At 52.4% G+C, this 14,122-nt stretch overlaps 4 protein-coding genes across 4 annotated transcripts; all 4 read left to right on the forward strand.

Annotated features, from left to right (window-relative positions):
* Positions 1–1,925: 1,925 nt before the first annotated feature.
* LOC108763664 (uncharacterized) lies at positions 1,926–2,601 on the forward strand. Its single transcript, XM_018511501.1, has 2 exons — positions 1,926–2,045; positions 2,326–2,601. Exons 1-2 carry the CDS (start codon positions 1,926–1,928, stop codon positions 2,599–2,601), a joined length of 396 nt encoding a protein of 131 aa, XP_018367003.1.
* An 804-nt stretch (positions 2,602–3,405) lies between these two features.
* On the forward strand, positions 3,406–4,239 carry LOC108763666 (uncharacterized). The gene has a single exon (XM_018511502.1). It carries the CDS (start codon positions 3,406–3,408, stop codon positions 4,237–4,239), a length of 834 nt encoding a protein of 277 aa, XP_018367004.1.
* A 2,795-nt stretch (positions 4,240–7,034) lies between these two features.
* On the forward strand, positions 7,035–7,871 carry LOC108763667 (uncharacterized). The gene has a single exon (XM_018511503.1). It carries the CDS (start codon positions 7,035–7,037, stop codon positions 7,869–7,871), a length of 837 nt encoding a protein of 278 aa, XP_018367005.1.
* Positions 7,872–11,313: 3,442 nt separating this feature from the next.
* Positions 11,314–11,718, forward strand: LOC108763668 (uncharacterized). The gene has a single exon (XM_018511505.1). It carries the CDS (start codon positions 11,314–11,316, stop codon positions 11,716–11,718), a length of 405 nt encoding a protein of 134 aa, XP_018367007.1.
* The last annotated feature ends 2,404 nt before the right edge of the window (positions 11,719–14,122 follow it).

Below are 14,122 nucleotides of genomic sequence, written 5' to 3' on the forward strand. Positions count from 1 at the left end.
CCCCGCGGCCCACGTGCCTTCGAGGCAACAGGAGGAGATATACGAGGTCACCGATTAGCGGGGGCTTCGATCTCAAGGAAGCGTAACAAGTAGGGAGTAAACTCGGAGGCCGAGTCAAGGCTCGCCTTGGCCCTTCGAGAGGAGACCCATGGGGCCATGGACGGGGGTCCATGGTCCCCGCGTGATGGGTTAGCGACAAGAGAGGATGGGTAGCCGGCGTCTACCCATCCTCATGTATATAGAGGATTAGGATACGCACTAGCGTATAGTGCAGGGGTCCATCCGGAAGTACTACAGAGTGAAATTCCCGGATGGACCCCAAATGTTCGGGTTAGGTACGCCCGCAGAGGTTTTAGTGGGTAGGCTCCCCGAGGCAGCAGTCCCGGGGAGAGAGTCCCACATACCCCGCCTCCCTCCCCCGGGAGAGGCGGGGATGCGTAACGCATTTCCCCTGGGTCACAAAAAAAAAGACTACAGCATGGCGGTGAACGTCATCACATCAATGACGTTATATGGGGCGCCAATATGGGCGAATGAAATGCTCAGGAACAGAAAAATAATTAGGATAATTCGCGCGGTTCAACGTAGGATAACGGGCAGATTGGTTAGGGCGTATAAGACCAGTTCATTCGCCGTCAACACGGCCCTGGCAGGCGTCCCTCCAATGGAGTTACAGGCCATTAGCTGCGAAGAGGTGTACGAAAGAATCTCGAGCATAAGGAGAAATAGGGCGATAAACAACCCTATTCAGAAGAAGGAAACCGACTCAATCAAGGAGATCGCAAGAAGAAAACTAATAGTTCAATGGAGGAAATGGATCGATCATCATGAAAAGGAAGGAGAAACGGTCCTAGGCGCTATAAAGGTACAGCTTAGGGAATGGGTCGAGGCCGAGGTGGGTCTTACCTTCCGGACGACGCAGGTCCTCTCCGGGCATGGGTGCTTTGGGAGGTTCCTGTGTCGGATCGGAAGGGAGACGACAAACAGGTGTTGGCATTGTGACTCAACGAACGATACGGCGAGGCACACCCTTGGCTATTGCCCAGCATGGGATGCAGAGCGGGAACAACTAAGGAGGAAGATCGGAGCAGATCTGTTATTAGTGGCCGTTATAAGGGCCATGATAGAAGAAGGGAAAAGGCACGCGGTCATGGCCTTTTGCGAAGAGGTAATGACCAGAAAGGAGGTAGCAGAGAGGGCCAGAGAAAGAGGGGATCTGGCTACCTAGGCAGAACTGGCAGATACAAAGATCACCAAAGGGTATAAATAAGGCGAGAAATAAAGGGTAAAGCCGGAATCGGGACTAGCCCATTCCGACAAGAGACGAGAAGAGGAGCGCTATCCTCCCGGTGTAGATAAGCGGGGTAACTAGGTATTACCTGCGGTGCTAGGTGGGACGGCCGAACCGACTAGCGGGTCGGCCAGATGTTGTCGACAGACGATCATCGATACCGCGGGGACGGGGCTTCTCCATCTTTAACTTAGTTTACCCTCCCCGCGGCCCACGTGTCCATAAGGACAATTAGGAGGAGACAAACGATGGCACCGAATAGCGGGGCCATCGGTCTCAATGGTGCGCATAAAATAGGGAGTTAAACTCGGACGGGGGTCCATGGCCCCCTCGAGATGAGCTCACGGCAAGAGAGGGTGAGTAGCCGGCGTCTACCCACCCTCATGTATTATAGTTAGGATACGCATTAGAGTATAGTTCAGGGGTCCATCCGGAAGTACTACAGTCGTGAAATCCCCGGATGGGCCCCATATGTCCGGGATAGGTACGCCCGCAGGGGTTTTAGTGGGTAGGCTCCTCGAGGCAGCAGCCCCGAGGAGAGAGTCCCACATACCCCGCCTCTCTCCCCCGGGGGAGGCGGGGATGCGTAACGCATTTCCCCTGCGTCACAAAAAAAAAAAAGAAAGACTACAGCATGGCGGAGAGAACTCGAAGGCCGAGTCAGCGGCTTTGCCACTGGCCCTTCGAGGGAAGGCCCATGGGGTCATGGACGGGGGTTCATGTTCCCCTCGAGATGGGCAAAGGGCAAGGGAGGGTGGGTAGCCGGCGACTACCCACCCTCATGTAAATAATCGGTTAGGTTACGTGATTACGTATAGTTATGGGGGTCCATCCAGAAGTACTACAGATGTGAAATTCCCGGATGGACCCCAGACGTTCGGGTTAGGTTCGCCCGCAGGGGTTTTAGTGGGTAGTTAACAAAATAAAGTGAATAAAGGGCAATTAAGAGCTAAATCGCAGTAATTCGTGCGCAATTAAGTAAATATATATTCAATAAATTATCCAATTACATGTACGTTTCGGCTTCATTTAAGCCAACAGAATGCTGGAGCTGTGATGCCGAGGTCGATTCGGCGAGGCACACACTCCAATACTGCCCAGCCTGGACAACAGAAAGGAGCGCGCTGCAGAACGTTGTGGGGCAGAACCTTGATTGGAGGGCGATCGTTACGGCCCTGAGAAGGGAAGACGGGAGGAGAGCCTTCCTGGAGTTGTATTGTGAAGCGGTTATCACCAGGAAAGAAGCCATCGAAAGGGACAGAGAGAGGGCGGCTGGACTACCAGCTCAAGGTGCGATAAGAATAGACTAGGGGAATGAAATAACCGCGAGTAGATTATGGTTAGGGACACCAGGCACAGGAGGGGACACCGTATCGTGTGCGGTGAGGGACTCAATCGTGCTCGTGCTGCACGAGTTCCGACACCGCGGGGAGGGGTATCTTCTCCATCTTTAACTTAGATACCCCTCCCCGTGGCCCTGACGTTAGTACGGGGAGATTTACGCTGCGTTTTGCGAACTAGCGATATGAAGCAGGGTAGGCAGGAGGGGACGCCGCACCGAATAGCGGGGCGGCGAGAGGTGGAAACCTCGAAACCACGGGGAGGGGTATCTTCTCCATCTTTAACTTAGATACCCCCTCCCCGTGGCCCTAACCCAGCGAACCTGGGCGATAGGAGGAGACGTACAGCCGCACCGACTAGCGGGGCGGCTGGTCTCGCAAACCAACGAGAGATCTGCAGGGCTGTGAAGCCTTGCCAGACTTAGTCTGGCCCTCACGGGATAGGCCCATGGAGCCTCGGGCGGGGGCCCGAGGTTCCCACGAGATGGGTTAAGATAGGAGGATGTGTTGCCGGCGTCCTTACACCCTCATGTAAATAGGGGATAGGCTACGCAAGTAGACAAGCGGGGTCCATCCGGATGTACTACTGCTGCGAAACTCCCGGATGGGCCCCATTCGCTTCGGGTTAGGCACGTCCGCAGGGGTTTTAGTGGGTAGGCTCCCCGAGGGACTAACCTCGAGGAGAGAGTCCCACATACCCCGCCTCTCTCCCCCGAGGGAGGCGGGGATGCGTAACGCATTTCCCCTGCGTCACAAAAAAAAAAAGACTACAACATGGCGTGTCACACGTCGATACGATGGGGTGACATGGTTCTAATTGGAGTATACCTTCCTCCTAGTCTGAACATAAGACAATTCGAGGAAGCACTCGAGGAGATGGAAGAACTGATCCAACAGATGGACAATACACCAATGTTTGTACTTGGAGACTTTAATGCTAAAGATATCATGTGGCAGTCCAAGACTACGGATTTACGCGGAAAGACTGTAGCAGAATGGGCAAGCCGGCTAGGCCTCTGCTGCTTAAACCACGGGGGAAAGAGTACCTGTGTGAGATATTCAGGAGAATCAATAGTAGATCTCACTTTTGCCACTCCAGTAGCAGCAAGAAGACTTTTCTCATGGAAGGTGTCGGATCGGGAGAGCAGATCCGATCATATGTATATAGAGATTGAGATCAGGAAAACAAGGATGCAAAAAACAAAGGAACGCTCCCCTCAAACAAAAAGATGGGCGGTCAAAAAATTAGATAAGGACATGCTGTCAGCAGCAATTATAGCCAGCTGCTGGACTAAGCACTACATGACCGAAGAAGATATAGGAGAGGATATCGAAGGGACGGCCGACAGAGTCCAGAGCATAATGATAGAGGCGTGCAATATAGCCATGCCGAGGAGTGAAGCTAAAATGCGTAAAGCTGTGCCATGGTGGTCCACTGAATTAGACCAGCTAAGGTCCGAACTCTCAGCTACACGGAGAAGACTGAGAAGGGCGAGGAGAAGGAGAAACGCTCTAAACGAAGAGGAGACCGAAGTGAAACTAAACGAATTTAGACAGGCCAGAGACACCTTCAGCAAAGTCATAAGGAAAGCGAAAGCCAGAGCATGAGAGGAATTCGTTCTAACCCTGAATGAAGACCCATGGGGTCGTCCTTACAAGGCTGTAACTAATAAACTGAGAAGATGGGCCCCACCATTCACTGAATCGTTAAACAGTGACACACTGGATCGGGTGCTAACTGGGTTATTTCCAGGCGAGAGAGAAGATAATTGGAAGGAGCCAGGGCTACCGAACGAGGGAGAATCAGCCTGGAGGGATGACATGAAGGTATCCCAAAAGGAACTGATGCTAGCTGCGAAAAAGATGCTAGAAAAAGACGCGGCCCCAGGGCCAAGCGGAGTACCTGCGAAGGCATGGGCTATCGCGACCAAGGACATGGCCAAATAATTGAGGGAAACGTTCTCAGCTTGCTTAAGACACGATAGATTCCCAACAAGGTGGAAAATGGCAAAACTAGTGCTTCTCAGGAAACATAATAAACCAGACGATCAGGCAGCGGGGTATCGTCCAATATGTCTATTGGACGATGAAGCAAAGCTGTTAGAGAGAATCATAACGGAAAGGATAATATCCCATCTAAACAACAGAGGACCGAACCTGCACAAAAGACAGTTCGGCTTCAGAAGAGGGAGATCCACGATTGACGCAATCTCCACCGCGAAGGAATACATGGACAACGCGTTCGAGGATGGAAAGGTGGTCATCGGAATTTCGTTGGACATAAAAAATGCCTTCAACTCCATGCCATGGGAACTGATAGGAAAGGCACTGAACAAGCACAAAGTTCCACTCTACCTGAGAAGGATTATCAGGGACTACCTGAAAGATAGGAAGCTTTCATTCCCAGGAAATGACGGAACCATGGGCGATAGAGTCGTTCAACGAGGAGTTCCACAGGGCTCCATCCTAGGGCCACTTCTGTGGAATATCGGTTTCGATGACGTTATGAAGAAAGTGGATAAAAAAGAAGAAGGCTGCATTATTTGCTATGCGGACGATACGCTCATATTGGTATCTGGCGAGGATTGGGATGACGCCGCGATGGAGGCCAACTTCGCAGCAGGCACAGTCATTCAAAAAATTGAGGGGATGGGTCTAGAAATAGCCCCATCCAAGACGGAAATCGTAGGGTTTCATAGAAAAGGAAGACCAGCGAGTGCTACGATTAACATAGCAGGAATGGAAATTTCGGTAGGCCAAAAGATGAGATACCTTGGGCTGACACTGGATAGCAAGTGGACATTCACGGAACACTTCACAGAGCTAGCACCTAGAATACAAAGAGGGATCAGCCCTCTCGTTAAGCAGGCTATTACCCAACCTAGGGGGCCCGAATGATAGGGCTAGAAAATTGTACAATAATGTCGTCAAATCGATAGCCCTATACGGAGCACCAATATGGGCGCACTCGATAAGCAAGAATAGAAAGGTCACCCAAATACTAAGGGAGGCCCAACGAAGAATCACGGGTAGGATAATCAAAGCGTACAGGCCAACCTCGCACGCGGTCAATACAGCCCTGGCAGGAGTTCCACCATGGGAGCTAGAAGCAAGCTGCTACGAGGAGATCTATGAGAGGGTAGCTATTCTGAAAAAAGGAGGCAACCCGGTAGACAAAAAAGAAGTGGAAACAATCAGAGAATCCGCTAAGAGAAAAATGATTCGAAATTGGGAAGAATGGATAAAAGAATCCACCCAGGAAGAAGACACCATATTAGGCGCGGTAAATAGCCAACTAAGAGACTGGCTAAACGCAGGGGTGGGCCTCTCCTTCCGGACGACGCAGGTCCTCACGGGGCATGGATGCTTCGGGAGGTACCTGTGTCGAATCGGGAGGGAGGCCACACGAAATTGCTGGCACTGCAATTCATTAAACGATTCGGCGAAACAACGTTGGGGTACTGCCCAGCGTGGAACGGAGAAAGAATAGAACTGCAAAGAGTGATAGGAGCAGATCTCTCCCTCAAAGCCATAATCAGAGCTCTGAGAGGAGACACGAGCAGTAGGAAAGCAGTATTAAAGTTCTGCGAGAAAGTTATCAAACAAAAAAAAAAGGCGGAAAGGCTCAGGGAAAGAGCAGACTCTCTGGACTCATAACCCGCGATTTGAAACAAACAAATTAGAAAGGAGGCATACAAACAAAAACATAGTCAGGTTTTGGAAAACCCCCGCGATGGATTAGACTAGGTAGATAGATTCGGAATGGGAAACATCAGGAAAGGAAATTAAGAATAAGGCCACACGGGGACATATTCCATAGCTAGGAGAGATGTCCGGACTGAATAGCAGGACGGTCAGAAGTCCATACCGACGGACCTCGATCCCGCGGGGAGGGAGCTTCTCCATCTCTAACTTAGCACCCCCTCCCCGCGGCCCTCATGCCTGAAAAGGCTCACAGGAGGAGACAGACGTGGGCACCGAATAGCGGGGCCCACGGTCTCAGACAGTAGCTTAAGTAGGAAGAAATCTCGAAGGCCGAGTTAGGAAATTCCTGACCCTTCGAGGGGAGGATCCTGGGAGACGGGGACGGGGGTCCCCAGCTCCCACGAGAGGGGCCAAAGAAAAGGAGGGTGTGTCGCCGGCGTCGGCAAACCCTCATGTATATAGATAGGATACGTATGACGTATAGTTCAGGGGGCCATCCGCGGAAGTACTACTGATGTGAAATTCCCGGATGGTCCCCAAATGTCCGGGTTAGGTACGCCCGCAGGGGTTTTAGTGGGTAGGCTCCCCGGAACAGCAGTTTCGGGGAGAGAGTCCCACATACCCCGTCTCCTTCCCCCGGGGGAGGCGGGGATGCGTAACGCATTTCCCCTGCGTCACAAAAAAAAAAAGACTACAGCATGGCGCAGAAAGGGAGAGCAAGAGGTGCGAAGAGGGGTTCCCCAAGGATCCTAGGGCCTCTCCTATGGAACCTCGGTTTTAATGAGGCGATGAAAAGGGGAGACCTTCATCTGGATTGCTCGGTATTATGCTATGCCGATGATACGCTGGTACTGTCTAAAGGTGAGGACTGGGAGGAAGCCACTATGGAGGCGGAAATGGCGGTAGAAACTATCGTCCAAAGAATACAGGACATGGGGCTGGAAGTAGCCCCGCTTAAGACAGAAGTGGTCGGCTTCTGCGAAAGGGGTAGGCCAGCGAACACGGCGATCAGCGTGGCCGGTGTTGAGGTCCTAGTGGGAACAAGGATGAAATACCTTGGACTCACCTTGGACACCAGGTGGACATTCGTGCCCTACTTTGAGGGGCTATCACCCAGATTGGAAAAAGCTGCTCTGGCCCTGAGTAAGCTACTGCCGAACCTGGGTGGCCCGAATCGAAAGGCGAGAAAACTATATATCAACGTCATCACATCCATGGCGCTATATGGAGCCCCAATATGGGCGAACGAGATGCTCAAGAGTAACAAAATAATAAGAACTCTACGCGCGGTCCAACGGAGAATTACGGGTCGATTGGTGAGGGCCTACAAGACCACCTCCTTCGCCGTCAACACAGCTCTGGCGGGAGTTCCCCCACTGGAGCTGGAAGCGGTATGCAGCGAGGAGATTTATGAAAGAATCTCTAACATCAGAAGAAGCAGGGCAGCAAACAAACCCTATACAGAGGAAGGAGATCGAAACAATAAGGGAGACCGCCAAAAGAAAGCTCATTGGCCAATGGAGAATGTGGATTGACCGCATGGAAAAAGAAGGAGAGACAGTGCTGGGGGCCATCAAGGTGCAACTCAGAGAGTGGGTTGACGAAAGGGTGGGTCTCACCTTCCGGACGACGCAGATCCTCTCGGGGCACGGGTGCTTCGGGAGGTTCCTGTGTCGGATCGGGAGGGAGACATCAAATAGATGTTGGCACTGCGACTCGCCAAATGATACGGCGAGACACACCCTAGGCTACTGTCCGGCCTGGGACACAGAACGAGAAGAATTGAAGAGAAAAATCGGAGCAGATTTGTCATTAGGTGCAGTTATAAGGGCCATGCTGCAAGAAGAAAAGAGACACGCGGTTATGACTTTCTGTGAGGAAGTCATGACCAGAAAGGAAGTAGCAGAGAGAGCCAGAGAGAGAGAGAGAGGGGACCTGGCTACCTAGGCTAGGTAGTTACAAAAAGCCTAGAGAAGGTGTAAATAGCTAAGGCGAAAAAACGTTAGGCAGGAAGGCCGGGTTTGGGATTAGCCCAACCCGACCAGCAGGGAAGAGTAGCGTTATCTGCGCGGGTTAGTAGCGTGCCTAGAACAAGCAAGGGTCCGAGGTATAGGGAAATAAGCAGGAGAGGGGAAAGAGTACAGTCAAGATAGAGTATAGGTTTGTCTAGGGACTAGAGGCCCGCAGTGATAGGTGGGGCGGCCGAACCGATTAGCGGGGCGGCCAGATGTCCGGTTGACGGGCATCGATCCCGCGGGGAGGGGGCTTCTCCATCTCTAATCTAGTCTACCCTCCCCGCGGCCCACGTGCCTTCGAGGCAGACAGGAGGAGACACAAGATGTCACCGACTAGCGGGGACATCTGTCTCAGGAAGTAAAAAATAAGTAGGGAAGCGCTCGAAGGCCGAACCAATGGTCTCCCATTGGTCCTTCGAGGGAAGGCCCATGGGGTCATGGACGGGGGTTCATGACCCCCTCGAGATGGGCGCAGGGTAAGAGAGGGTGGGTAGCCGGCGTCTACTCACCCTCAGGCACATAGAGTTAGGATACGCTTTAGCGTATAGTACAGGGGTCCATCCGAAAGTACTACAGATGCGAAATCCCCGGATGGACCCCAAACGTTGGGGTTAGGTACGCCCACAGGGGTTTTAGTGGGTAGGCTCCTCGGAACAGCAGTTTCGGGGAGAGAGTCCCACATACTCCGTCTCCCTCCCCCGGGGGAGACGGGGATGCGTAACGCATTTCCCCTGCGTCACAAAAAAAAAGACTACAGCATGTAGAGTAGGAGGGGTCGCTGCACCGAGTAGCGGGGCGGCGAGAGGTTAGTGATAGGAACCTCGAAACCACGGGGAGGGATACCTTCTCCATCTTTAACTTAGATGCCCCTCCCCGTGGCCCTAACTCAGTATAACTGGGGTGTCAGAAGGAGACATACAGCCGAACCGAATAGCGGGTCGGCTGGTCTCAAATACTAACGAAAAACCAGTAGAGCTGTGAGGCCTAGCCAGTCCAAGTCTGACCCTCACGGGATAGACCCATGGAACCGAGGGCGGGGGGCCGAGGTTCCCTCGAGATGGGTGAAAAGGATAGGAGGGTGTGTTGCCGGCGTCCTCACACCCTCATGTAAATAGGGGATAGGCTACAATTTAGTAGATAAGCGGGGCCCATCCGGATGTACTACTGCTGCGAAACTCCCGGATGGGTCCCATTCGCTTCGGGTTAGGCACGTCCGCAGGGGTTTTAGTGGGTAGGCTCCCCGAGGGATTCACCTCGGGGAGAGAGTCCCACATACCCCGTCTCTCTCCCCCGAGGGAGACGGGGATGCGTAACGCATTTCCCCTGCGTCACAAAAAAAGACTACAGCATGTACATGGGAGGAATTCGTTTTAACTATAAATGAAGACCCATGGGGTCGCCCTTATAAGGCAGTGACGAATAAGCTAAGAAGATGGGCACCGCCTTTCACCGAATCGCTAAACAGCGAGACTTTGGATCGAGTGCTTACCGGGCTCTTCCCAGGTGAGAGAGAGGACAACGGGAGGGAACCAGGGCTACCGAACGAGGGAGAAACGGCATGGAGGGAAGAAATGAAGGTATCTCAAGAGGAACTTATGCTGGCAGCAAAAAGGATGACTGAAAAAGACGCGGCCCCAGGGCCAAGTGGAGTACCAGCAAAGGCATGGGCAATAGCGGCCAAGGACATGGCCAAAGAACTGAGGGAAACATACTCAGCTTGCCTTAAATCCGGTAAGTTCCCGTCTAGGTGGAAAAAGGCAAAATTAGTACTTCTTAGAAAGCACAATAAGCCAGACGACCAGGCAGCCGGTTATCGGCCAATATGCTTATTGGACGATGAGGCGAAGATGCTTGAAAAAATCATTTCGGAAAGAATAATCTCCCACTTGGACACCAGAGGACCGAATTTGCATCAGAGACAATTCGGCTTCAGAAGGGGGAGATCAACAATAGATGCAATTTCAACCGCAAAGGCATACATGGATAACGCTTTTGAAGATGGAAAGGTGGTAATAGGAAAATCATTGGATACAAAAAATGCCTTTAACTCCATGTCATGGGGATTGATAAGAAAGGCACTTAATAAACATAAAGTTCAGTTATATTTGAGAAGGATAATCAGGGATTATTTAAAAGATAGGAAGCTCTCATACCCCAGAAATGATGGAACTATGGGTGAAAGAGATGTGAAAAGAGGAGTCTCACAGGGTTCCATTTTAGGGCCACTGCTATGGAACGTAGGATTTGACGATATAATGAAGAAAGATGATAAAGAGGAAGAAGGATGTATAATATGTTATGCGGATGATACGCTAATTTTGGTATCCGGTGATGACTGGGAGGACGCCACCGTGGAAGCCAACATAACAGCAGGTGCAGTGATACAAAAGATCGAAGAAATGGGACTAGAGGCAGCCCCATCTAAGACTGAGATTGTAGGATTCCACGTGAAAGGAAGACCCGCGAGTACATTGATCAATATAGCAGGAATGGAGATCTCGGTGGGCCAAAGAATGAGATATCTAGGATTAACTTTAGATAGTAGATGGTCATTCACGGACCATTTCTCAGAATTAGCGCCAAGACTGGAGGGATCAGCCCTCAGTCTTAGCAGGCTACTATCAAACTTAGGGGGACCAAACGACAGGGCTAGGAAATTATATACGAATATCATCAAATCCATAGCACTATATAGAGTGCCAATATGGGCGTATCAGGTGTATAAAAACAGAAGGGTTATTCAAATATTGAGAGGGGTTCAACGTAGAATTACAGGTAGGATAATTAGAGCGTATAGGACAACATCGCACGCTGTAAACTCAGTCCTGGCAGGAGTTCCTCCATGGGAATTGGAGGCAATATGCTACGAGGAAATTTACGAGAGGGTCTCTATCTTGAGAGAAAGAGGCACTCCAGTTAATAAAAATGAAGTAGACTGATCAACGAAACTTCGAAGAGGAAAATGATCAGAAACTGGGAAAAGTGGTTGAAGGAAACAACCCAAGAGGAAGACACCATCATCAGCGCGGTAGGTGAACAATTGAAGGAATGGTTGAACGCTGGAGTGAGCCGCTCCTTCCGGGTGACGCAGGTCCTCACGGGGCACGGATGCTTCGGGAGGTACCTGTGTCGGATCGGGAGGGAGGCCACTCGAGGATGCTGGCATTGCGACTCGCCAAATAATTCGGCTAGGCATACTCTGGGATACTGTCCATCGTGGGATACCGAACGAACAGAGTTGCAAAGGATCATAGGAATAGATCTCTCCCTCAAAGCAATAGTTAGAGCTTTGAGAGAGGAAAAGGGGAGAAAAGCGGTATTAGAATTTTGCGAGAAAGTAATGTCTCAAAAAAGCGGAGAGGCGTAGGGAAAGAGCCAACTCTCCGGCTCAACAACATGCGATCTCATGAGAAAAGATAGGAAGGGTCATATAGACACTCACAGATAGAATTTAGGAGGTCCCCGTCGTGGATTCGGTAAGATTAGCTAGAATTAGATTAGTATAGGGAATCATCGGTAAGTTAGATTTGCGAATAAGGTCACGCGGGGACAAGTACCGTATAGATAGGAGGGATGACCTGTACTGGATAGCAGGACGGTAAGATGTGCGTAATTACGGGCATCGAATCCGCGGGGAGGGGGCTTCTCCAACTTTAATTTAGCATACCCTCCCCGCGGCCCTCACGCCTACAAAAGCGATCAGGAGGAGACATACGGGGACACCGAATAGCGGGGTTCCCGGTCTCAAAGATAGTATAAGTAGGAAGAATACTCGAAGGCCGAGTCAAGGCTTACTTGACCCTTCGAAGGGAGGGCCCACGGAGCTATGGACGGGGGACCACAGCTCCCACTAGAAGGGCCAAGGGAAATGGAGGGTGTGTAGCCGGCGTCTGCACACCCTCATGTACATAGAAGTAGGATACGTGGAAACGTATAGGTACAGGGGTCCATCCGGAAGTACTACAGATGTGAAATCCCCGGATGGACCCCAAATGTTCGGGTTAGGTAGGCCCGCAGGGGTTTTAGTGGGTAGGCTCCTCGGGACAGCAGTTCCGAGGAGAGTGTCCCACATACCCCGCTACCCTCCCCCGAGGGAGGCGGGGATGCGTAACGCATTTCCCCTGCGTCACAAAAAAAAGACTACAGCATGTACGGGACACGGGTGTTTCGGAAGGTACCTGTGTCGCATCGGGAGGGAGCTCACGCCCGAATGCTGGTTCTATGGAGTGGACAACGACTCTTCCAGGCACACCCTGCGATACTGTCCAACATGGGCTGAGGAAAGGAGAGCACTGACGGAGGTAATAGGCCTAGATCTCACATATAGTGCCGTGGTCACGGCCCTGAGAAAAGAAGATAGATGCGCCTTTTTAGAATTCTGCGAGGCAGTAATGATAAAGGAGACAAGAGAAAGAGAACGGGAAAGGGGGATCATCCCCCAGATTCAAAGGGCGAACATGGGAGGGGGAACGGTATAATGCGGGCGAGAGAATACCAGGAATAGGTGGGGCCACCGCACCGATTAGCGGGTCGGTGAGGGGCTCTGCCTAATAGAAATCAGGCAGTAGCTCTGAAACCAGGGGGGGGGGGGTGTCTTCTCCATCTTTAACTTAGATGCCTCCCGCCATGGCCCTAAATGTGATATCATTAAGAGGAGACTGACGGTCACACTGATTAGCAGGGTGACTGGTCTCAGGAATAAAGGTTAGGGCAATGAGGCTGAGCCGACGAAACGGCTCATTGGGAAGACCCATGGGACCCGGGGCGGGGGCCCCGAGTCCCCACGGGATGGGTAACCGGGAAAGGGAGGGTGCGTCGCCGGCGTCTTCGCACCCTCATGTAAATACAAGTTAGGTTCCAATAGAACTAACACGGGGACCCATCCGGATGTACTACAGCTGTGAAACTCCCGGATGGGTCCCAATCGTCTCGGGTTAGGTACGCCCGCAGGGGTTTCAGTGGGTAGGCTCCTTAGAACCGCAGTTCCGAGGAGAGAGTCCCACATACCCCGCCTCCCTCCCCCGAGGGAGACGGAGATGCGTAACGCATTTCCCCTGCGTCACAAAAAAAAAGACTACAGCATGTATCCTCTCATGGGGCGCGGCCTTGCTGCGGCGAGGGGGCTCCCCCAAGGGATGCCTTGGGGGTCTAACGCGCCCCGTACGGAGTTCTCCATTAAATAGGAGGACTCTGTACACTGGGTCCGGCACCCCAAGGGGGCCCGCTCTTCGGAGTGGCCCCCCAATGTGCCGGTAGGGGATGGCGACCCCGACTGCAAACGTCCGGTGGCACGGCGCCGAAAGGGGGAGGTTTGCTCCCTGCCCGTGCGTGTTGTGGGGTTTCGACCCCCACTGCGAGCGGGGTTCCCGTGGGGCCCTCCCCTTCCCCCCTTGTGGGGATGGGGTGGTTCCCTCGGGGCTCCGCAAGCGAAAGGATCGACGCGGGTGCTCCCGCAGGCGTGCTGCCCGGCCATTGGGTGCTCCTGATGGCGGGTGTGGCACACGGATCCCGGTGTGGCCAAAGGGATCCTCAGGGGGAAAACCCATCGCACGAAGATCCAGGGCTAGAGTGCTAGCCAGGCCCTCGGGCCATTGCACGGCGCAGTGTCCCTAGCGGGTGTTCAGGTCGCTCCTGTGGGGCGGCCAGACATCCCGGGATGGGAGTCCTCTGGGGGGTAAAACCTCCATTGCACAGAGGACTCAACAGCCTGGTGGTCGAGCAGGGGAGTCACCAGCGGGATCAGTTTCTGATCCCATTGCACTGGTTATTCC

The sequence above is a fragment of the Trachymyrmex cornetzi genome, unplaced genomic scaffold, assembly GCF_001594075.2.
Source record: "Trachymyrmex cornetzi isolate Tcor2-1 unplaced genomic scaffold, Tcor1.1 scaffold374, whole genome shotgun sequence".
NCBI lineage: Eukaryota > Metazoa > Arthropoda > Insecta > Hymenoptera > Formicidae > Trachymyrmex > Trachymyrmex cornetzi.